Below are 23,625 nucleotides of genomic sequence, written 5' to 3'. Positions count from 1 at the left end.
CTATCCACCCGGTTTTTCATGTGTCGCAGCTCAGGAAGGCTGTCGGGAATACTCAAACTGTTTCAGAATTACCAGAACACCTTGCTGTGGAGACCTCGAGCAGAGTGGAACTGGAGAGAGTGTTACAATTCTGTTCTAATTCAGCAAGTTCAGCCTTGGGTCCTGAAGTTCTGATCAAGTGGAAGAACTCTTCAGACTACGAAGCCACCTGGGAGTCAGTTGAAAACATCCGCCAGCAATTTCCGAACTTCCACCTTAAGGACAAGGTGGATTTTGAAGGGGGGGTATTAATAGACCCCCAGTGATTTTTAAATACGCAAGGAGTAAGGAGGCAGCCACGTCAGCTATGTATTCAAATTAATTAAGCATGCAGTTGTTATTCTGTTATTTTGTTAGGGGGGAGGGTAGTGAGTCAGTTAGGGAAATTGTCAATAAATGTAAAGGGGAGGGGCGGGTAACAGCAGAGAAAAATCAGGAGTCTAGTAGGAGAGTACAGAGCCTCTCGAATGCTCTGGTTTGTTGGAGTCATAGTTTACGTTCAATTCAATAAAATTCACTCATTTCCATTGAGTTTACTCTTCTTAGGTAAACGAGTTTGTTCCATCAATTCAGGTTCTTATCAATTTTTGGTATCAGAGCATCCGATTTCTGGGGAAAATGACGTTATCTGATCGAGTGGAGACCTTGGAAGGGCAATTTGGGGTGTTAATGGAGAAGGTTGAGGCGATGATGAAGCAGTGAACCAAAATAGAACGGGAAAGGAAGGAAAAAGCCTCCCTCGAAGCAGCCTCTGAACCCCCCACTAACCCCGTAGCACCGGCCATGGCCGATGAAGCTAGCAACAGTAATGAGGGGAGGAAATTCTGGGAAGACGGGACACGAACAGATTACAGGAACCGGAAGCTAGAAATGCCCATTTTCGACGGCGATAATCCAGATGGATGGATCTTCAGGGCAGAGAGATATTTCAGCATGAATCAACTGTCAAATGAGGAGAAAATAGAGGTCGCGGCTGTATGTTTTGAAGGAGAAGCTCTGGCGTGGTTCTAGTGGGAAGATAGCAGGCAACCTCTGTGATGCTGGGAGGATCTGAAAACATTGGTGTTGGAGCGCTTTCGGCCGTCCCAGGAGGTGACACTCTTGGAGACATTTTTGGCGCTAAGGCAAGCGAGCTCTGTTCGGGATTACCGGTGTCAATTTAAAGCCATGGTTGCGCACTTAACAGCACTTTCGAAGGAGGTAATGGAAAGTAATTTCATCAATGGGCTGACTCCTATTATCAGAACTGAGGTGAGGATGATGAAGCCTCGTGGGCTGGCCCAAGGCCCCAAGCTATGGTTATGGCCCAACGGGTCGAAGACCGAAATGAAGCAATTGACCAGGCCCAAGTTCACCAAGGCCCAACTAAAAGCAAGAGTTATTCAAGCAATACCACCTATAGCCCATTCTCCTACGCCCAACATTCCCAGACGGGCAACACAACTCCAATCCAACGCAGTCCAGTAGCCCCGCCGAAGCCCCTAACTCCTGTCTCTCGCGGTTCGGCGACGGGGAAGGGGGTGACACCTTACAAAAGATTGACTGATGCAGAGCTCCAGTTAAAAAGGGAGAAGAGAGTGTGCTTCAAATGCGACCAGAAATTTCAACCGGGTAACAAGTGTCGCTACAGGGAACTGCAGGTTCTTGTCGTGCAAGAGGAGGAGGAACCACCGGATTTGGGAGGAGAGGCAGGGGAAGATGAAGTACAGGAGGCAGTGGAACTTTCATTAAACTCGGTGGTGGTGACGACAAATCCAAAAACGATGAAGGTGACCGGGGTGCTGTTGGGTCGTGCGGTGGTGGTACTCATTGACTGTGGGGTAACCCACAATTTCATCTCCCTGGAGTTAGTAAATAAGCTACAAATTCCGGTTGTGGGCACCAACGGATATGGGGTCACTGTGGGAACGGGGTCGTCGGTGAAGGGGGTGGGCATTTGTAAAGGAGTAGTCGTCTCCCTGCCAAGCCTTGTGGTTGTGGATGATTTCTTACCTCTGACATTAGGGTGTACTGATTTAATTCTGGGAATGAAGTGGTTGGGAACATTGAGACAAATGCAGGTGGATTGGGGGAGGTTGACGATGAAATTTAAGGTCGATGGGCGTGAGGTGTTACTGCAGGGAGAAACTAACCTGCAGAAGACCCAGGTCTCTATTAAGTCGATATTCAGAAACTTCAAGGAGGGTGACCAAGGGGTATTGTTGGAGCTGGGAAGTATGAGTTTGGGAAACGAAGAGAAAGTGAGCAAGGGCCCTGACGAGCTTACTGAAGTATTGCGGCGGCATCACCAAGTCTTCGAGTGGCCTAATGAGCTTCCCCCATCACGATCCCATGACCATGGGATTGTGCTCCAGGCAGGGGCAGTCCCGGTTAACGTTAGGCCATATCGTTATCCGAATTTCCAGAAGAATGAAATCGAGAAATTAGTGCAAAACATGCTGGAGGCTGGGATAATCCAACCCAGTTGCAGCCATTCTCTAGCCCAATTTTGTTGGTAAAAAAGAAAGATGGGAGCTGGCGTTTTGTGTAGACTACCGAGCGTTAAACAAGGTCACCGTCCCAGATAGATTTCCTATACCAATGATCGATGAATTGCTGGACGAACTTCATGGGGCAACCATTTTTTCAAAGCTGGATCTTAAATCGGGGTACCATCAGATAAGAATGAAACCGGATGATGTGCCAAAGACGACTTTCTGTACTCATGAAGGCCACTACGAATTCCTTGTCATGCCGTTTGGGCTGACAAATGCGTCGGCAACATTCCAAAGTTTGATGAATGAGGTCTTTCGACCCTATCTCAGAAAGTTTGTTGTGGTCTTTTTTGATGACATCTTAGTTTACAGTGCTTCATTGAGGGAGCATCAGGAACATCTGGACATTGTTTTGGAATGCTTACAGCAACACAAGCTATACGTAAATGAGAAGAAGTGCACTTTTGGACAGCCTCAATTGGAATACTTGGGCCATATAATATCGGGACAAGGAGTATCAGCGGATAAGTCTAAGATAGAGGCAATGTGCAACTGGCCATCGCCTCGGAACCTTTGGGAGCTAAGTGGATTTTTGGGGCTTACCGACTACTATCGACGTTTTGTAAAAGGATATGCTGAGATTGCTTGGCCACTTACCGAATTGTTGAAAAAGGACGGGTTTAACTGGAGTGAGGTGGCAGAGGATGCCTTCTGCAAACTGAAGACAGCAATGACTGAAGTGCCCGTTCTTGCCTTACCCGACTTTTCCCAAATATTTGTGGTGGAAACCAATGCCTCGGGCCACGGATTGGGGGCTGTTTTAATGCAAGGACAACATCCCATTGCCTACTTCAGCCAGGTGCTTCCGTTGAGTGCTAGACACAAATCAGTTTATGAGCGGGAATTGATGGCCATAATGTTTTCCGTTCAGAAGTGGCGGCACTATTTACTGGGTAGACATTTTATAGTAAGGACTGATCAGCGAAGTCTGAAATTTCTTCTGGAGCAGCGCTTAGTTTGGGAAGAACATCAGAAATGGTTGACTAAACTCCTTGGCTTTGACTTTGAAATTCAATATCGACCCGGTATGGAAAACAGAGCTGCAGATGCCCTCTCAAGAATGGGACCCATAGTGAGTTTTCTGGAAATATCAAGGCCCCGGGTGTTAAAAGTGGATGAAGTAAAAGCAGCAGTAGCAAGGGACGAAGAGTAAGCAAAATCATTGCCCACATACAATCAGGTGGAGGGGACCAACCTGGCTATTCGGTGGTGGATGGGACTTTGTGTTACAAGGGCAGATTAGTGATACCCAAATCATCCCCATTCATTGAGAAGGTCCTACAGGAATATCACGACTCGGGAGTAGGTGGTCATTCGAGATATCTCAAAACTTATATTGGAAGGGGATTAAAAGGGATATCAGGGAATTTGTGAGCCGCTGCAATGTGTGCCAGCAGAATAAGTACATGTCCTTATCTCCTCAAGGACTCTTGCAGCCGTTGCTGATTCCAAAGCCAGTGTGGGCTAACATTTCATTAGACTTCATCGAAGAGCTGCTCAAGTCTGAAGGGTGGGACACTCTTTTAGTAGTGGTCGATCGACTCAGCAAATATGGGCATTTCATTGGGTTAAAGCATCCCTTCACGGCACCCTAGTGGCTAAAGTCTTCATACGAGAAGTTGTTAAGTTGCATGGAATTCCACAGTCTATTGTGTCAGACAGGGATCGAGTTTTTACGAGTAAGTTCTGGAAGGAGCTTTTTCGGGCTCAGGGGACAGTCCTTAAAAGGAGTACAGCCTACCATCCACAAACGGACGGCCAAACGGAGGTCGTCAATCGGTGTTTGGAGACATACTTGCGTTGTTTTACTTCAAGTAAGCCACGATCATGGGGGCAGTGGTTACCGTGGGCAGAATTTTGGTATAATACTTCTTTTCACACCGCCTTGAAGCAGACTCCCCTTCAGATTGTGTAAGGTTTTGATCCTCCGCCGGTTATGCCTTTTCAGAAGGGAATGACTGTAGTTTCCTCAATAGAACAATCCTTGGTCAGCAGGGATGAAGTCCTCCAGCACCTCAAGATGCAACTTTTGCGCGCCCAACAACGAATGAAGCAAGAAGCGATGGGCATCGCCGTGATCTCTAGTTGAAAGTTGGGGACTTGGTATATTTGAAATTGCATCCTTACCGTCAGAAGTCTGTGGCTCAGAGATCATCAGCAAAACTTTCTCCCAAATATTATGGGCCTTTTGAAGTTCAGGCCAAAGTGGGGCAGGTTGCTTACAAATTGAAACTTCCACCGGAGTCAGCTATCCACCCGGTTTTTCATGTGTCGCAGCTCAGGAAGGCTGTCGGGAATACTCAAACTGTTTCAGAATTACCAGAACACCTTGCTGTGGAGACCTCGAGCAGAGTGGAACTGGAGAGAGTGTTACAATTCTGTTCTAATTCAGCAAGTTCAGCCTTGGGTCCTGAAGTTCTGATCAAGTGGAAGAACTCTTCAGACTACGAAGCCACCTGGGAGTCAGTTGAAAACATCCGCCAGCAATTTCCGAACTTCCACCTTAAGGACAAGGTGGATTTTGAAGGGGGGGTATTAATAGACCCCCAGTGATTTTTAAATACACAAAAAGGAGTAAGGGCCTCTCGAATTAATTAAGCATGCAGTTGTTATTCTGTTATTTTGTTAGGGGGGAGAGTAGTGAGTCAGTCAGGGAAATTGTCAATAAATGTAAAGGGGAGGGGCAGGTAACAGCAGAGAAAAATCAGGAGTCTGGTAGGAGAGTACAGAGCCTCTCGAATGCTCTGGTTTGTTGGAGTCACAGTTTACGTTCAATTCAATAAAATTCACTCATTTCCATTGAGTTTACTCTTCTTAGGTAAACGAGTTTGTTCCATCAATTCAGGTTCTTATCAAACTCTTAACACAGTAAATAATGTCTTGAAACACAATAAGTACATGAATATGCTCAGGTGAGTCTTCATACCAGATCAAACACTAAACGAGAACGGTGATGATTCATTTTAGCATTGCTGAACGGAAAATATGGACACACAGTTAACAAAAGCAATGTTTATCAAAATAAATAAATAAAGTTGCAATGCATCATAGTTCAAACAGCATGGATAGTTAACATCTTTGTAGATAGTTCCATTCACAATATATGCCAGCCTTACAGTTAGATGCAAAATCTATAAATGGAAAATAGTGTTGTTTCTAGTAAAGGAGTTCATCTAAAAGGAAGATGGAGGAGGTCACCGTAAGTAACCACTTCCTGGGTAAATGTTCTACAAGAAAGTTCTTCACACATAAAAGGATTGGCTATAAATCAATATGACCACATGGTATCAACCAATGAAGAACAGCTTAGTAATATGATGCAACAATTACATAAACTGAATAAACCAGATTAGCTGACAACATAGTTTAAAGAAAAGAAAAAATACACTTACGTGGAGGTCATGTACTCTTCATGGAAAAAGTAGTCCAAAATATAGAGCTGCCAGTAGATACAAGTATTAGGCAATTTAACAAGTACACGAATGTACTCAAAACAGGAAAATTAAAACATCACCACTTACAAAACAGAAAAGCTGGTAAAAAATCATCGATCTGCTTAAGATGCCCTCTTGAATACATTTTGCAAGAACGGAAAGATTTATAAGAAGCCATCCCATCATTCCAGCTCTAACAAAGAAGAATCTACAAGACAATTGAATCCATGGTGACAAAATGCTAGAGACATTATATTACTGATTCCAATAACTAACGTAAATAGGCCAGGTGGGGATCTGACAGCAGTGGTGAAATATATTTTTGAATAAAATGGAAAATGGAATGGTCCATAACAAGTTGTTTCCTCCAAAGGAATGGGGAGTGTTTCCACCTAAGTTAAATGCAGTCATTATCTGATATCTAATGAGGTTTTCAAATATTAAGTTGCAAATTAGACAAGCAAAGTGAACACACTATGATTGCCCATGCATATGAAGAAGGAGACTCAAACTCTCAAAACAGAAGAAACTCCAGTTTTTACAAAATGGATACATACTTGAGGTCCATGCCAATGAATTGAGGATTCAGCTGTATTCCAAACCACCTATAGAAAGACATAATCAGAAGCAATAATAAAACAGTGTATCCATCAATTTGCAATCTTGAAAAGTTATAAATAAAATATAACTAGAGATTAAAAAAATGAAAAACAAAATACCTTGGAATGATATTACTACTCAAAAAATTTTCATCTTTGTCTAAAAAATATAATAATCTGAATTGCAAATTTAGAATTGTCCAGAATTTGTCATTGAAACCTCTTCTGCAACTCTATGCATTCAGTCTAGTTGGAACTAGGTTGCTAAGTTTGTCCTACTAAGACAAACAAAAAACTTGAAAGTCTGATGTTGGGAACATTGAGACAAATGCAGGTGGATTGGGGGAGGTTGACGATGAAATTTAAGGTCGATGGGCGTGAGGTGTTACTGCAGGGAGAAACTAACCTGCAGAAGACCCAGGTCTCTATTAAGTCGATATTCAGAAACTTCAAAGAGGGTGACCAAGGGGTATTGTTGGAGCTGGGAAGTATGAGTTTGGGAAACGAAGAGAAAGTGAGCAAGGGCCCTGACGAGCTTACTGAAGTATTGCGGCGGCATCACCAAGTCTTCGAGTGGCCTAATGAGCTTCCCCCATCACGATCCCATGACCATGGGATTGTGCTCCAGGTGGGGGCAGTCCCGGTTAACGTTAGGCTATATCGTTATCCGAGTTTCCAGAAGAATGAAATTGAGAAATTGGTGCGAAACATGCTGGAGGCTGGGATAATCCAACTCAGTTGCTGCCCATTCTCTAGCCCAATTTTGTTGGTAAAAAAGAAAGATGGGAGCTGGCGTTTTTGTGTAGACTACCGAGCGTTGAACAAGGTCACCGTCCCTGATAGATTTCCTATACCAGTGATCGATGAATTGGTGGACGAACTTCATGGGGCAGCCATCTTTTCAAAGCTGGATCTTAAATCGGGGTACCATCAGATAAGAATGAAACCGGATGATGTGCCAAAGACGGCTTTCCGTACTCATGAAGGCCACTACGAATTCCTTGTCATGCCGTTTGGGCTGACAAATGCGTCGGCAACATTCCAAAGTTTGATGAATGAGGTCTTTCGACCCTATCTCAGAAAGTTTGTTCTGGTCTTTTTTGATGACATCTTAGTGTACAGTGCTTCGTTGAGGGAGCATCAGGAACATCTGGACATTGTTTTGGAATGCTTACAGCAACACAAGCTATACGTAAATGAGAAGAAGTGCACTTTTGGACAGCCTCAATTGGAATACTTGGGCCATATAATATCGGGACAAGGAGTATCAGCGGATAAGTCTAAGATAAAGGCAATGTGCAGCTGGCCATCGCCTCGGAACCTTCGGGAGCTAAGTTGATTTTTGGGGCTTACCGACTACTATCGACGTTTTGTAAAAGGATATGCGGTGATTGCTTGGCCACTTACCGAATTGTTGAAAAAGGACGGGTTTAACTGGAGTGAGGTGGCAGAGGATGCCTTCTGCAAACTGAAGACAGCAATGACTGAAATGCCCGTTCTTGCCTTACCCGACTTCTCCCAAGCATTTGTGGTGGAAACCGATGCATCGGGCCACGGGTTGGGGGCTGTTTTAATGCAAGGACAGCATCCCATTGCCTACTTCAGCCAGGTGCTTCCGTTGAGTGCTAGACACAAATCAGTTTATGAGCGGGAATTGATGGCCATAGTGTTTTCCTCTCAGAAGTGGCGGCACTATTTACTGGGCAGACATTTTATAGTAAGGACTGATCAGCGAAGTTTGAAATTTCTTCTGGAGCAGCGCTTAGTTTGTAAAGAACATCAGAAATGGTTGACTAAACTCCTTGGCTTTGACTTTGAAATTCAATATCGGCCCGGTATGAAAAACAGAGCTGCAGATGCCCTCTCAAGAATGGGACCCATAGTGAGTTTTCTGGAAATATCAAGGCCCCGGGTGTTAGAAGTGGATGAGGTAAAAACAGCAATAGCAAGGGACAAAGAGTTAAGCAAAATCATTGCCCACATACAATCAAGTGGAGGGGACCAAACTGCTATTCGGTGGTGGATGGGACTTTGTGTTACAAAGCAGATTAGTGTTACCGAAATCATCCCCATTCATTGAGAAGGTCCTACAGGAATATCACGACTCGAGAATCGGTGGTCATTCGGGATTTCTCAAAACTTACAAACGGATAGCTCGAGTAGTGGCTAAAGTCTTCATACGAGAAGTTGTTAAGTTGCATGGAATTCCACAGTCTATTGTGTCAGACAGGGATCGAGTTTTTACGAGTAAGTTCTGGAAGGAGCTTTTTCGGGCTCAGGGGACAGTCCTTAAAAGGAGTACAGCCTACCATCCACAAATCGACGACCAAACGGAGGTCGTCAATCGGTGTTTGGAGACATACTTGCGTTGTTTTACTTCAAGTAAGCCACGATCATGGGGGCAGTGGTTACCGTGGGCAGAATTTTGGTATAATACTTCTTTTCACACCGCCTTGAAGCAGACTCCCCTTCAGATTGTGTAAGGTTTTGATCCTCCGCCGGTTATGCCTTTTCAGAAGGGAATGACTGTAGTTTCCTCAATAGAACAATCCTTGGTCAGCAGGGATGAAGTCCTCCAGCACCTCAAGATGCAACTTTTGCGCGCCCAACAACGAATGAAGCAAGAAGCGATGGGCATCGCCGTGATCTCTAGTTGAAAGTTGGGGACTTGGTATATTTGAAATTGCATCCTTACCGTCAGAAGTCTGTGGCTCAGAGATCATCAGCAAAACTTTCTCCCAAATATTATGGGCCTTTTGAAGTTCAGGCCAAAGTGGGGCAGGTTGCTTACAAATTGAAACTTCCACCGGAGTCAGCTATCCACCCGGTTTTTCATGTGTCGCAGCTCAGGAAGGCTGTCGGGAATACTCAAACTGTTTCAGAATTACCAGAACACCTTGCTGTGGAGACCTCGAGCAGAGTGGAACTGGAGAGAGTGTTACAATTCTGTTCTAATTCAGCAAGTTCAGCCTTGGGTCCTGAAGTTCTGATCAAGTGGAAGAACTCTTCAGACTACGAAGCCACCTGGGAGTCAGTTGAAAACATCCGCCAGCAATTTCCAAACTTCCACCTTAAGGACAAGGTGGATTTTGAAGGGGGGGTATTAATAGACCCCCAGTGATTTTTAAATACACAAAAAGGAGTAAGGGCCTCTCGAATTAATTAAGCATGCAGTTGTTATTCTGTTATTTTGTTAGGGGGGAGAGTAGTGAGTCAGTCAGGGAAATTGTCAATAAATGTAAAGGGGAGGGGCAGGTAACAGCAGAGAAAAATCAGGAGTCTGGTAGGAGAGTACAGAGCCTCTCGAATGCTCTGGTTTGTTGGAGTCACAGTTTACGTTCAATTCAATAAAATTCACTCATTTCCATTGAGTTTACTCTTCTTAGGTAAACGAGTTTGTTCCATCAATTCAGGTTCTTATCAAACTCTTAACACAGTAAATAATGTCTTGAAACACAATAAGTACATGAATATGCTCAGGTGAGTCTTCATACCAGATCAAACACTAAACGAGAACGGTGATGATTCATTTTAGCATTGCTGAACGGAAAATATGGACACACAGTTAACAAAAGCAATGTTTATCAAAATAAATAAATAAAGTTGCAATGCATCATAGTTCAAACAGCATGGATAGTTAACATCTTTGTAGATAGTTCCATTCACAATATATGCCAGCCTTACAGTTAGATGCAAAATCTATAAATGGAAAATAGTGTTGTTTCTAGTAAAGGAGTTCATCTAAAAGGAAGATGGAGGAGGTCACCGTAAGTAACCACTTCCTGGGTAAATGTTCTACAAGAAAGTTCTTCACACATAAAAGGATTGGCTATAAATCAATATGACCACATGGTATCAACCAATGAAGAACAGCTTAGTAATATGATGCAACAATTACATAAACTGAATAAACCAGATTAGCTGACAACATAGTTTAAAGAAAAGAAAAAATACACTTACGTGGAGGTCATGTACTCTTCATGGAAAAAGTAGTCCAAAATATAGAGCTGCCAGTAGATACAAGTATTAGGCAATTTAACAAGTACACGAATGTACTCAAAACAGGAAAATTAAAACATCACCACTTACAAAACAGAAAAGCTGGTAAAAAATCATCGATCTGCTTAAGATGCCCTCTTGAATACATTTTGCAAGAACGGAAAGATTTATAAGAAGCCATCCCATCATTCCAGCTCTAACAAAGAAGAATCTACAAGACAATTGAATCCATGGTGACAAAATGCTAGAGACATTATATTACTGATTCCAATAACTAACGTAAATAGGCCAGGTGGGGATCTGACAGCAGTGGTGAAATATATTTTTGAATAAAATGGAAAATGGAATGGTCCATAACAAGTTGTTTCCTCCAAAGGAATGGGGAGTGTTTCCACCTAAGTTAAATGCAGTCATTATCTGATATCTAATGAGGTTTTCAAATATTAAGTTGCAAATTAGACAAGCAAAGTGAACACACTATGATTGCCCATGCATATGAAGAAGGAGACTCAAACTCTCATAACAGAAGAAACTCCAGTTTTTACAAAATGGATACATACTTGAGGTCCATGCCAATGAATTGAGGATTCAGCTGTATTCCAAACCACCTATAGAAAGACATAATCAGAAGCAATAATAAAACAGTGTATCCATCAATTTGCAATCTTGAAAAGTTATAAATAAAATATAACTAGAGATTAAAAAAATGAAAAACAAAATACCTTGGAATGATATTACTACTCAAAAAATTTTCATCTTTGTCTAAAAAATATAATAATCTGAATTGCAAATTTAGAATTGTCCAGAATTTGTCATTGAAACCTCTTCTGCAACTCTATGCATTCAGTCTAGTTGGAACTAGGTTGCTAAGTTTGTCCTACTAAGACAAACAAAAAACTTAAAAGTCTGATCACGTCAACACTTCTACTGAGAATATAAGCATGCACACTATGATCCCCAAGGGAATATTAATTATTTGACGTAGAGTGTGGACATTGAGAAATGACTATGTAGCATGATAAGTTGGATATAGAATCCAGAAACGTTTGCTACTGACGTAATCCAATCGTATCCACTGGCCATGACAATTCAGAATCTTTTCAGTAAAATCAATTGTGTCCAGTAACTCACGTCAACACTTCTACTGAGAATATAAGCATGCACACTATGATCCCCAAGGGAATATTAATTATTTGACGTAGAGTGTGGACATTGAGAAATGACTATGTAGCATGATAAGTTGGATATAGAATCCAGAAACGTTTGCTACTGACGTAATCCAATCGTATCCACTGGCCATGACAATTCAGAATCTTTTCAGTAAAATCAATTGTGTCCAGTAAGGTCTGAAGTTTAGGATTTTCTCTCATCCTATGCATGTCAACAATTAGTGTCATCTGGTTACCACCTAATCCTGTAATAATTCCTCTTACAAACAGAACATACTTGAGCTCCAATTGAGCTGCATCCATCTTTTATTTTGTTAGTCATAATGTTAACTTTGATCAATCACCAGATCTGAAGCCAGTTGAAGTAACTCGCTGGAGATACATCTACAAATTCCTGAGAATTAGCCAATTAGGTGCATCCCCGTCTCAAGATATCCTTCAAACCTGCATTTTACTCTTGGTATATCTTTTATGCTAGAAATTCTTAACATCCCTTCCTTTAGCCTCTATATGCATTCAAAATACAAAAATTTCATTGTAGCACTTTTGTCAATGCTCTATTTACAATCATAACGAACTATTGGGGAACATATGACCTGGTTTCTCCATAAGAAACTGTAGAAATTCAGAAATATCTATGTATGGGATTTACTAATTATTGTTTCGTTGAAGGATTTAGGTAGATTGTTTACCCAAATTCCCAATTTTCTTAAATTAGTTATTTACCTTATTTAGAGGAATTAGTTTAGAAAAAATTTACCATATTCCATGATTAGAGGCTGGGATTATGTTCTCTCTTCTATTTATTTTGTAAGATTTCTCCATTATGGAATGAGAGGAAAATTATCAATTTCTTTATGGTATCAGAGCTTTTCTGAATCCCTCTCTTCCTCGTGACAAATTACGGGATGACAATTGAAAGGCAAAGCTCCACATCAGAAGCCACTTCTGAAATTGAAACTGTCATCAGAAATTTTAATGGAGGATTGAGAGCAGTCCTCTTCCCATCACCGTCCACAAATTGAACGGTCACAACTACCTCCAATGGTTGATGTTCATCTGTCAAAAAGCAAAGATGATTATCTCACCAGAACAATGACCACTCCAAAGAAAGAAGATCCAGCATTTAAAATCTGGAAATCTGAAAATAACATGGTAATGTCATGGCTTATTAACTCTATGACTAACGAAATTGGGGAAAATTTTCTTCTCTATAGTACAGCAAAAGAGATTTAGGATGCCGCCAAAGAAACATATCCCAGTTTTGAAAATACATCAGAACTATTCTCTGTTGAGAGTACCCTTCATGATCTGCGGCAGGGAGATTCTTCTGTAACCCAACACTTCAATTCCCTCAAACGTCTCAAGCAACAACTTGACCTATTTGAAGTGTACAAGTGGAAATGTCCTGGAGATGATGCTTTTCACAAGAACATCATCGAAAAGAAATGTGTGTTTAGATTCCTGATGGGATTAAACAAGGATCTTGGTGGAGTAAGTGGAAGAATTTTAGGAACAAAGCCACTGCCCAACATCGGAGAAGCCTTTTCAGAGGTTCGCTTGGAGGAAAGTCATTGAAAAGTGATGATGGAATCACCAATTTCTTCATCCACTGGAGAAGGATCTACCCTTGCTGTGCATGGTTCCTGACAACCAACAAACACTGACAAACCGAGGAAGGGGCGACCCTGGTGTGATCATTGTCACAAATCTGGTCATATCAAGGAAAATTGCTGAAAGCTTTATGGTAAGCCAGCTGATTGGAAACCTGTTAGGTCTTCAAATGACAAAGAGAGCCATGGATATCTTACCTCAGTCAACGATAATTTCACTCCTTCAGAACCAAACCTGTTCAGCAAAGAACAAATGGAACTACTCCAGAAAATGTTCACTCAATTACAGAATAATTCAGCATCTAATTCCAGCGTGATTGGTACAGGTTCTTTGGCTCAAACAGGTAACCTTATAAATGCCCTAAATGTAAAACAAGTAAAACAAAGCCCATGGATAGTGGATTCCGGTACCTCGGATCATATGACGGGTGATATCTCTATTTTTAGAAATTATAAAACATGCAATGAAGACCTTACCATTAGAATTGCAAAAAGTTCATTGTCTAATGTTGTTGGTATTGGGTCTGTTTGTATCTCCGACCAATTAACACTTAATTCAGTTTTATTTGTGCCAAAACTTGACTGCAACTTCTTGTCTGTTTATAAACTCACCCGTGACCAAAACTGCAGTGCTAAATTTCTTCCTAAACTGTGTGAATTTTAGGATTTGGATTCGAGGAAGACAATTGGCAGTGCTGAAGTGTGTTCGGGGCTTTATTTCCTCAAAGTTGATAATTCTTCGGATAGACAAGCACTCAAGGCCGTGTCCTGAAGTTAATTTCAAAATAACGTCATGTCATGTTCTGTTTCCAATAAAGATAGTGAAATCATGTTATATCACAATCGATTAGGTCATCCAAATTTTTTGTACCTTAAGAAACTCTTTCCGTGGTTATTCAAGAATAAAAGTTCAAATAAATTTTCATGTGAAATTTGTCAATTCTCAAAAAAAGTGAGAAATTCTTATCCGAGTCTTTCTTATAAAAAGTCACATCCTTTTTCATTAATTCACTCAGACATTTGGGGACCATCGAAAATTAAAAATATAACCGAAAGTCGATGGTTTATATCCTTCTTAAATGATCACACTCGCGTCACATGGGTATTCCTTATGAAAGAGAAATCTGAGGTTGGTCAGATATTTAAAATTTTCAACTCTATGATACAAACTCAATTCCAAACCAAAAATACAAGTGTTGAAAACTTATAATGCACAGGAATATTTTGCCTCAGTTCTAGGTGATTATCTATTAAGTCAGGGGATAGTACATCAAAGCTCTTGTGTTAACACATCACAACAAAACGGAGCAGCTGGAAGAAAAAATAAGCATCTTCTTGAGGTTGCTAGGTCACTTATGTTTACCACTAGAGTTCCTAAACAATTTTGCGGGGAAACCGTTCCATCAGCTGCATATCTCATAAACAGAATGCTTTCTCGAGTACTCAATTTCAAACTCTAAGTCTTAAACTCTTAAAATCATATCCAAACACGAAAATTATCTCCACCATTCCCATGAAAGGGTTCGAGTGTTCTGCCTATGTCCATATCCATTCTCATAGTAGGAGCAAACCTAATCCCAGGGCTTTCAAATGCATATTCATAGGATATTCCCCAAATCAGAAAGGGTACAAGCGCTATTCCCCTATCACACGACGTGTTTACAACTCCTTGGATGTCACTTTCTCTGAACATCAGCCTTATTACGCTAAAACTGATATTCAAGGGGAGAATCTTTCACGTGAATATCAGCTATGGCACATTATCTCCCCTGCTATTACAACACCTGTAATTCCAGGTCAACTACTCCTAGTTCTCCTACTCCTCAAGTCGAAATCATGAGTGATGTGTCCACTATAATAATTCCACAACCCAGAACTGAGCCACCACAAATTTCAGGTCATGTCCCCTATAATTCAAGTCCATCCTTTCCTCCAAAGTTGTTTGTTTATTCCAGGAAGAAAAGGATACAGGAAGGGGTGAAGAATCCGACACGCCATGAGCAAGGTCGGGAATCCAACCCGAATTCAAACATTTCTGAAAATTACCGGGTAACACCTCATCTGAGCCTATCAATATTGAGCTTCCTAGTGAAGAACTTGACAAACCAATTGCCTTGAGAAAGGGTGCAAGATCTTGCACTAATCACCCTATTTCTAACTTTGTATCCTATGAGAGTCTTTCTCCTAGCTTCCATGCATTTGTCAGCAATCTCAATCAGGTAGTGGTTCCAACTTCCACACATGAGGCAATCAAAATACCTAAATGGAAGACAACTATCTTAGAGGAGATTCAAGCACTGGAGAAGAACAAAACATGGGACATTACTGAGCTGCCACCAGGAAAACAACCAGTGGGTTGCAAGTGGATTTTCACTGTCAAACATAAAGCTGATGGTAGTATAGAAAGGTACAAGGCTCGTCTTGTGGCAAAAGGGTTTACCTAGTCCTACGGAATAGACTACCAACAGACATTCGCCCCTATAGCAAAACTAAATACCATTCGTGTACTCTTATCTCTTGTATCTAACTTGGATTCACCACTTTATCAGTTAGATGTAAAGAATGTTTTCCTGAACGGTAATTTTGAAGAAGAAGTCTACATGGAAATTCCTCCAAGCTTTAATACATCTGCTACAGCTAACAAAGTCTGCAAACTTAAAAAGTCTCTATATGGCTTAAAGCAATCCCCACGGGCTTGGTTTGACAGATTCACCAAAGTGGTCAAACAATATGAGTACATTCAATGTCAAGCTGATCACACACTATTTATCAAAAGATCTCCCGAAGGTAAATTGGCTATTCTAATAGTATATGTAGATGATATTGTTGTGAAAGGGGATTTTTCAAAAGAAATGAGCAGACTTAAAAGACTCCTAGCCAATGAATTCGAAATTAAAGACTTGGGAAATTTGAAATACTTCCTAGGCATGGAGGTGGCTAGATCACACAGGGGAATCTCGGTCTCACAAAGCAAATGTCCTGGATCTCTTAAAGGAAACAGGAATGTCAGGGTGCAAGCTAGCAAAAACTCCCATGGATTCATATGTTAAACTTGGAAACAAGGATGATAGTGCTCCAGTGGATAAGGGTAGGCATCAAAGACTTGTTGGCAAGTTGATTTATCTCTCCCACACTAGACCAGCTATTGGTTTTTCAGTAAGCATTGTCAGTCAATTTATGAACAGTCCTACGGAGAAACATATGGAAGATGTTTATTGAATCTTGAGGTATTTAAAAATGACACTAGGAAAAGGGCTATTTTTCCATAAAAACTCAAATAGGAAGATTGAAGTGTTTACTGACACTGACTGGATAGGTTCGGTTACAGACCGTAGATCTACTTCAGGATAATGTCTTTTTGTGTGGCGAAACTTGGTAACTTGGCGAAGTAAAAAGCAATTAGTAGTTGCTCGAAGCAACGCTGAAGCAGAATTTAGAGCAATGGCTCATGGAATTTGTGAAGGAATGTGGCTAAGAAGACTTCTAAGTGAATTGTGAATTTCTGTAGAAGAACCAATGACTATGTTTTGTGATAACCAAGCAACAATAAGCATCGCAAAAAATCCTGTACACCATGACTGGACCAAACATGTCGAGATAGATCGTCACTTCATCAAAGAAAAGATAGATAATAGGACCATAACTCTTCAGCATACTTCCACTCGCCAACAAATTGCAGACATTCTTTCCAAGGCCCTTCCTCGGACAAACTTTGAAGAATTGAGTTCCAAGTTGGAAATGACAAACATCTACTATCCAACTTGAGGGGGAGTGTAGAAATTCAGAAATATCTATGTATGGGATTTACTAATTATTATTTCGTTGAAGGATTTGGGTAGATTGTTAGCCAAATTCCCAATTTTCTTAAATTAGTTATTTACCTTATTTAGAGGAATTAGTTTAGAAAGATTTTACCATATCCCATTATTAGATGCTGGGATTATGTTCTCTCTTCTATTTATTTTGTAAGATTTCTCCATTATGGAATAAGAGGAAAATTATCAATTTCTTTAGAAACACTGCTCTAGAAGGAGAAATTGATCTGGACTTTGGAAGACAATCTTGTCCCAATATAATCTCTGTGAGCATGATTGGTAAAAAATCAATTCATTCCAAAAACAACGGTAATCACTCATATAACCCAGATATCTTTAACTAGTTTATTTGGAGTTCTATAATCCCCTCCAATTTAAAGCATTTAGAGTCATCAGTTCTTATAAGGTTTGAATACATATGTTGTCTATCAAGAAGCCAGCTACCATCATAGGATGGCAGCAGCTTAACTGTAAAACTCAAATTACAACATTTAACTTAAAGGCTAGTAGAAACCTTGACTAAAAGTCTGCATATCAAAGGAGAGGATTGAATTACCAGTCATTGATCAAGTTTCCTGTAACATGGGGCTTCAGCGAAGAACTTTGGTTGCGGGATTGACGGCCAGTCAAATAGAGTATCAAAGTCACCTGGCAATGTATGGATTAAATAAATTAAAAAGAGAGGGAAAAAAAAATACTGCGATATATAAGAAAATACAACTACTAAACAGTTGGAGATCATAGACGTTAATCAGCGCTATGGAAATTTCAATAGTATCAATTATTCAACACAAATTTCATGTCATCAATGATCATAATAGCCATAGCTACAAAGTTCCACTGTTCATTCTCTACAACAAACTTGATTATATTTTAAAAGGGAAAAAAGAGAACTTTGAGAGCAAATAACATAGTTATTAGATACTGACATTTTAAATAAACCACTTATTGCTTATCATCCAATGTTAAAAACCTGATTCGAGTTGGTTAAACCTCGTCCAATACTTATTAAAATTTGACTACATGGTATGTCTTCTTCTACTCCCTAGCAAGGGCCATCTCCAGCGTTAAACCACAGATATAAAAGTTCTTCTCAATACCTCACCAACATGATATAAAGTCAACCTCTTTCTTTAAGTTCACTATTGACACTAGTTCAATCAATTTGCTAGCTGTTGCATCTCACAGCTTTCGCTGAATACACTCGATCAGTTTCTCCTTAATGTGCAAAACCCTAACCAACTTACAAAATATGATTGTCAATTCAAATTGTCATCATCATCATACTACTGTTACTATTAGAAATCCCACAAATAAAGTAAACAAGCAGTAAAGATAGAAACTTACAAACACACTGAATATAAATGTCGTTGACAAAAGCTCAAGCCCTCTATCTGCAATTGCCTACAAAATAGTCATGATGTTATTGCATCCATACAGAACCAAAACACTAGGAGTTCATATTGTAGATTGGATATTTCAATGCAACGCAACAAAGTGTAGCTTTATGAGCCTTTGACAATCGTGCATAACTTTTGTACATTTGGATTTACTATTCAAGAGTACTATTCCCACGGCTGTTGTTTATTGTCAAGTCAGAGAGGCTAAGAGATCACTACTAAACTAATATTATGCTCAAGTTTGGGGTTGGGGGGGTGGCATATATTCTCTTAAGATAATTTAATATTTACTTGCCTGTCAAACTTTTATTTCGCTTCGGGTTGCACATTTTCAGTATGTGCAGGTTTAGTTCCTTTTCAATCAACAAAGGTACACTTGGCAGGCACATTATCTGGAAAAGCCTATTCAATTATAAAATTGAAAGCAACAATCTTTTGAATCAGTCTTCTAATATCTTATACTAAGATTGACAGAGCAAAGGCATTGAAGGGATTTTACACTTGTAAATTACTTACCAGTTTTCATCTGTAGACTAAAAATTGGTTACCAGTTTTCATCTGCAGACTATAAATGGTTCCTGTACCCTAGATGATTTACGAAATAAAGGTCTGATGTCGCATGGATTTCCAAAAACCGCTGAATGTGCAAAAGTTAATATAAAGATGAAGAATGTGTATTTTTAAACTAAGTTATGTAATGTTGAATTTTGACCGTTTCATTTATAAAAATTAAGACCGGGAATTTTCAACCAGCAGTCAGGCTCTGTTCCAAAATAAATATTATAGATACTCAGGAGGATAATCGTGAAGACTTACCGAGGGTGACACGAGATCTATCCCCGCAGCAGCTCCAAGTGACAAAACTAACAACAGAAGCAATAACATACCTAAAAAAAATTTTAAAAAATCATGAAAAATTCCTTAATTTATAATCCTATTAGCATAAATAACAATCTAAATTAATTTATAACACAAATGTAGAATCAGAGAGAGAATATGACCATTGCAACGGTAATGGAGTCGAGTGCCATCTGATAAAGTCACCCCAGGAATAATTCTTCCCGGTAAAATAGATCCGGAGATTCCCAAGTAAGTAAAGAATGATAGCAGCATAGCAACCTATTCCATTATTTTTTTTTTTTCCATTTTCAGCAGAGAAAAAAGAAAAACTAGTCGTTACAACTACACAAGTACTCTTATACATACAGCAATATACTTACGTACATATATAGAGAGAGAAAAGGGCGGACTGACCGAAGTCCATGACGGAAGGAGAGAACTGATAAGTGAATCGAGATCCATCGATGAACTCTGTATGGATGCAGTGTTTAGAGTCGCTGAGTCTTCCAGTCTGCCCAGTCACTTCAATACCTGCGGGGAAAGAAACAATTTGTTTAGGGTGTGTTTGGATTCAATCTTTTATTTTTGCTTTTCGGTTCAGCTTCAACTGCGAACCGGTTTCCGGTTTAGTTTCTGAAATTAAGTCCCTGACTGATTTCACTAAAATAAAAAAGCTAATAAAATAAAATAAAAATCAAATAAATAATTAATTTTAATCACACATTTAATTAAATTCACAATTTTTGTCTGATTTTACTAAAAAAAAGTTAATAAAATCTAAAATAAAATAATTAATTAATTAATTTTAATCACATTTAATTAAATTCACAATTTCTATCAACTATTTAATTACATATTTTATTAACTTTTATTAAAATTTACCAAAAAATTGAATTTTAAAATAACCAGACAGGGGTTAAATTGACGAAATTCATAATGGGAAAGATGAAGAAGCGAATTATTGAAATTGGGGATAAACATCAAGTGGAAATCACATGGAACCAAAATTTTTAAGATACCGTTTTAAAAATCAAATTTAAAGTTTGTTAATACAAAAATCAAATAATTCAATATTAATAATATTATAAAATTAAATTTTAAATCCGTTTCAATTTCTTCTTTCTCCCTTTACAATTTCTTATGCTCATTTTTTTTCTCTCTTTCATATGTGGTTCTCGTCCTTATTTCGCTCTCTTTACAATATCTTCTACCTTTTTTTTCTCTATTTCATTTTTTCTTTCACTCTTTTCCTTTCTTTCATCGTTGTGCGCCGACGCGGCAGTGAATCCAGTGTTGCTAATCAGCCACTGTGATGAGCGCTTGAGTTCGCATTGCACAGCGATGATCTAATCGTCGTCATGCATGTTGTTCAAATCTCACCTCGAGCATCGACGAACTCAGAGTGAGCGGCATATGCTCCGATAGTCGCTGTGTGCAGTAACGATGATGAGTTTGTGGTGGCGTTTTTGTGATATATTTGTGGTTTGAGGTTATTTTCGTGGTGGTTTTGTGTTGTTTTTGTGGTGATTTTTGAGGTATTTTTATGGTGTTAGTGGTGGTCACATGTGGTGTGCAAAGCACCATCGATTTGGTGTTAGGGTATTTGGTGATGTCGCAATCTCGAAGCAATTATGGTGTCGAAGTTTGGGGTGTGGTTACTATGGTGGTGGTGGTTTGCATTGATGTAGCGTGTGGTGATTGCTTTGATGGTGGTTTTGTATGGTTTGGTGAGGCGATGGTGGTCATGGTGGTGGTTGTTGTGGATAGATAAAATTGGATGGGGGGTATTTGTGATCAATTATTTAGTTGATTATAATCAATAAATAATATATGACCTAAAAAATGCAATTGTGAATTGCAATTTATTAAGTTGTGACCAAATAATTGATAGATCTTGTTTGGTATAGCTTAAAAGTCAATTGAAATCAATTTTTTGACCGTTATTTCATTATTTCAATCGTTATTTTTGAATTCTTCTCTCACAATTAGGACCCACTTTATCTATTACAGTCAAAAAATCAATTATCAAAATATCTACCAAACAAGCACATAATTTGTGATCGATAAATGAATTGTAACAAATAAAATTTTTTATTTTGTGAATTATTTATTTATTATCGAGAATTATTTTGTAACCAATTAATTTTATAATTTGTGATCAAATTATATGTGTTTGAACCACATTATTTTGAAAGAATGTACTTTGAAATGGTAGATTGATGAAAAAATTATAGTTAAGAAATAAGGAAAAAAATTGTATTTACATGTAATATTATTTTATAAAAGAATATGGGGTTGAAATAATATCAAATCACTATTTAAGAATATAATTTTTTTTCAAAGAATGCGGTTCAAACAAGGCCATTGATTTGCAACCTTAATATGTTTAATTAGTAAACTATTTTTTAAATCAATTATTTCATAAATAAAATTTAATAATATTTTTTTTTTTTTTAAATACATATTTAATTGATTAGATTTTCACCATCCATTTGGCCATGCAATTGTCACGAAGAAATTGGTTTTGAAATTGTTTAGATAATTTGAAGTACTTTATCTAATTTAAAATGTTTTTAGAGAATTTTTTATATAAGAAGCGAAAATCATACCAAACAGGTTCTTCGTCGTCTCCTCTTACCATGAAGTCCCTGTTTGATGACCATTATAAAGAGAAATTGGGAAAAAATAATGTTTTGAATGGTAAACTTTTGGAGAATGTATGGTTAAAAAATTAAAGAAAGATATTGAATTTACGTGTAAAATATTTTATCATGTAAATATCTAGTTAAAAATGTGTATGAAAAATGAAGAGTTTTGAAATACATAAAATCAAACAAGGGCTAAAATGAGATGGGATGAAATGTCAAAATATAAGCCCAAACATTGCAAGTAATTTTAATCAGGCCCATCTCGGGTTTGGGAAAACTGGCCCAGATTAACGCCACTATTAACACTGCCGCTTACCTGTTACTGCTAGCAAGCTTTTGGAGTAAAAAGTTTTATGAGTCACTCTACTTTACCTACTATCATGTTATACTCACTCAACTTTGAAATTTCTAAGAATGGTCCCTGAACTTACAGCAAATCAACTCCATCCATAACTTCCCTTACCTCCGTTTCATCTTACGTGCAAAGATGTAATCCCCAGAGGCAAATGACAGCGTCTTCATGTTGCGTCCCGATATATGTTGTATGTTTGGAGCTTAATTACAGTTTAGACTATTCCCCCTTTTTTAAGCATTATGGTAGGGAAGAAGAGAGGAAGCCAGGGCACCAAGTTGTTAGAATGTCCTCTGATACTGCCAAAAATCATACCTTGCGGATCCCGAGGATGATGACTGATATGGACACAAACAAAGCCTTCCAAATACTTGAAACAAAAGCAACGAGGTGTGTGCTCGTCGCCCCTCCGATACTTAAGTCAGAAAAGGGATTCAAAGATGAATATATGCTGAAAGTTGTGTATGTAGAACGTACCTGAATAATGGACCTGGGTCTGTATTTATAGCGGTAGGTAGTGTACTCCTAGTAGGATTGAATAAGTGGGACGTTCTTATCCAATAGAGTCCTGCTTGAAAAAAGTATATTATTTGTAATATAATTGCATGATCAATGATACTATTGTTGACATAGAGTTCTTGTGGACGTAGGAGTCCTGAGTTGAGGTGTTTGAATCATATTAGAGTCCTTAGAATGTAAGACTTCTTATGGGCTCAGATAAAGAGTTTGGTTGGAAGGGTAGTGCTCGATTACTTCACCCCAAGGACTTATGAATTTTGGGGAGAGAAATGGAGTCCTCGGGAAAAACATCCCGAAGACCATAAAACCCCGAGGACTAGACCTTGAGAATGGAATCATAAGATTATGTAACGTCCTCGAGGTACAATAGTCCTCGAGACGTACCAATCCTCGAGTGTTCAGCTTGGCAATATCACTGGCCCCCGCGCACTCCTTCGTAGAGCTCATACTCAATGGATGGGTGCGTAGGATCTGATGACGTCGTCTTCTCGATGTTATTATCGAGCTATAGCATCGAGAATTTGGTTTCATGAACATTGCAGGGGGTGGCTTGGATGTGTGCCACGTGTCGCATCTTGAACGGCTCAAGATGGCGATCTTTGGCCTTCCGTATTCCCTCCATATAAATAACTTCATTTACCTCTCATTTTTTACTTTTACTCAT

At 39.2% G+C, this 23,625-nt stretch overlaps 2 protein-coding genes across 2 annotated transcripts; both read right to left on the bottom strand.

The window, feature by feature from the left end:
- Positions 1-5,880: 5,880 nt before the first annotated feature.
- On the bottom strand, positions 5,881-6,847 carry LOC111373175 (delta(14)-sterol reductase-like). The gene is made up of 4 exons (XM_022995679.1): positions 6,827-6,847; positions 6,565-6,695; positions 6,095-6,215; positions 5,881-6,012 (listed from the first exon to the last, which is right to left on the bottom strand). Exons 1-4 carry the CDS (start codon positions 6,845-6,847, stop codon positions 5,962-5,964), a joined length of 324 nt encoding a protein of 107 aa, XP_022851447.1. The 3' UTR covers positions 5,881-5,961.
- A 1,925-nt stretch (positions 6,848-8,772) lies between these two features.
- On the bottom strand, positions 8,773-19,984 carry LOC111412755 (delta(14)-sterol reductase). Its single transcript, XM_023043673.1, has 8 exons — positions 19,857-19,984; positions 19,604-19,721; positions 19,419-19,489; positions 18,550-18,606; positions 17,759-17,850; positions 11,166-11,213; positions 10,696-10,816; positions 8,773-10,613 (listed from the first exon to the last, which is right to left on the bottom strand). Exons 1-8 carry the CDS (start codon positions 19,902-19,904, stop codon positions 10,563-10,565), a joined length of 606 nt encoding a protein of 201 aa, XP_022899441.1. The 5' UTR covers positions 19,905-19,984; the 3' UTR covers positions 8,773-10,562.
- Between the last annotated feature and the right edge of the window lie 3,641 nt (positions 19,985-23,625).

The sequence above is a fragment of the Olea europaea genome, chromosome 2 (genome assembly GCF_002742605.1).
Source record: "Olea europaea var. sylvestris chromosome 2, O_europaea_v1, whole genome shotgun sequence".
In the NCBI taxonomy this organism is placed as follows: domain Eukaryota; kingdom Viridiplantae; phylum Streptophyta; class Magnoliopsida; order Lamiales; family Oleaceae; genus Olea; species Olea europaea.
This window is presented reverse-complemented; position numbering and strand designations above follow the sequence as displayed.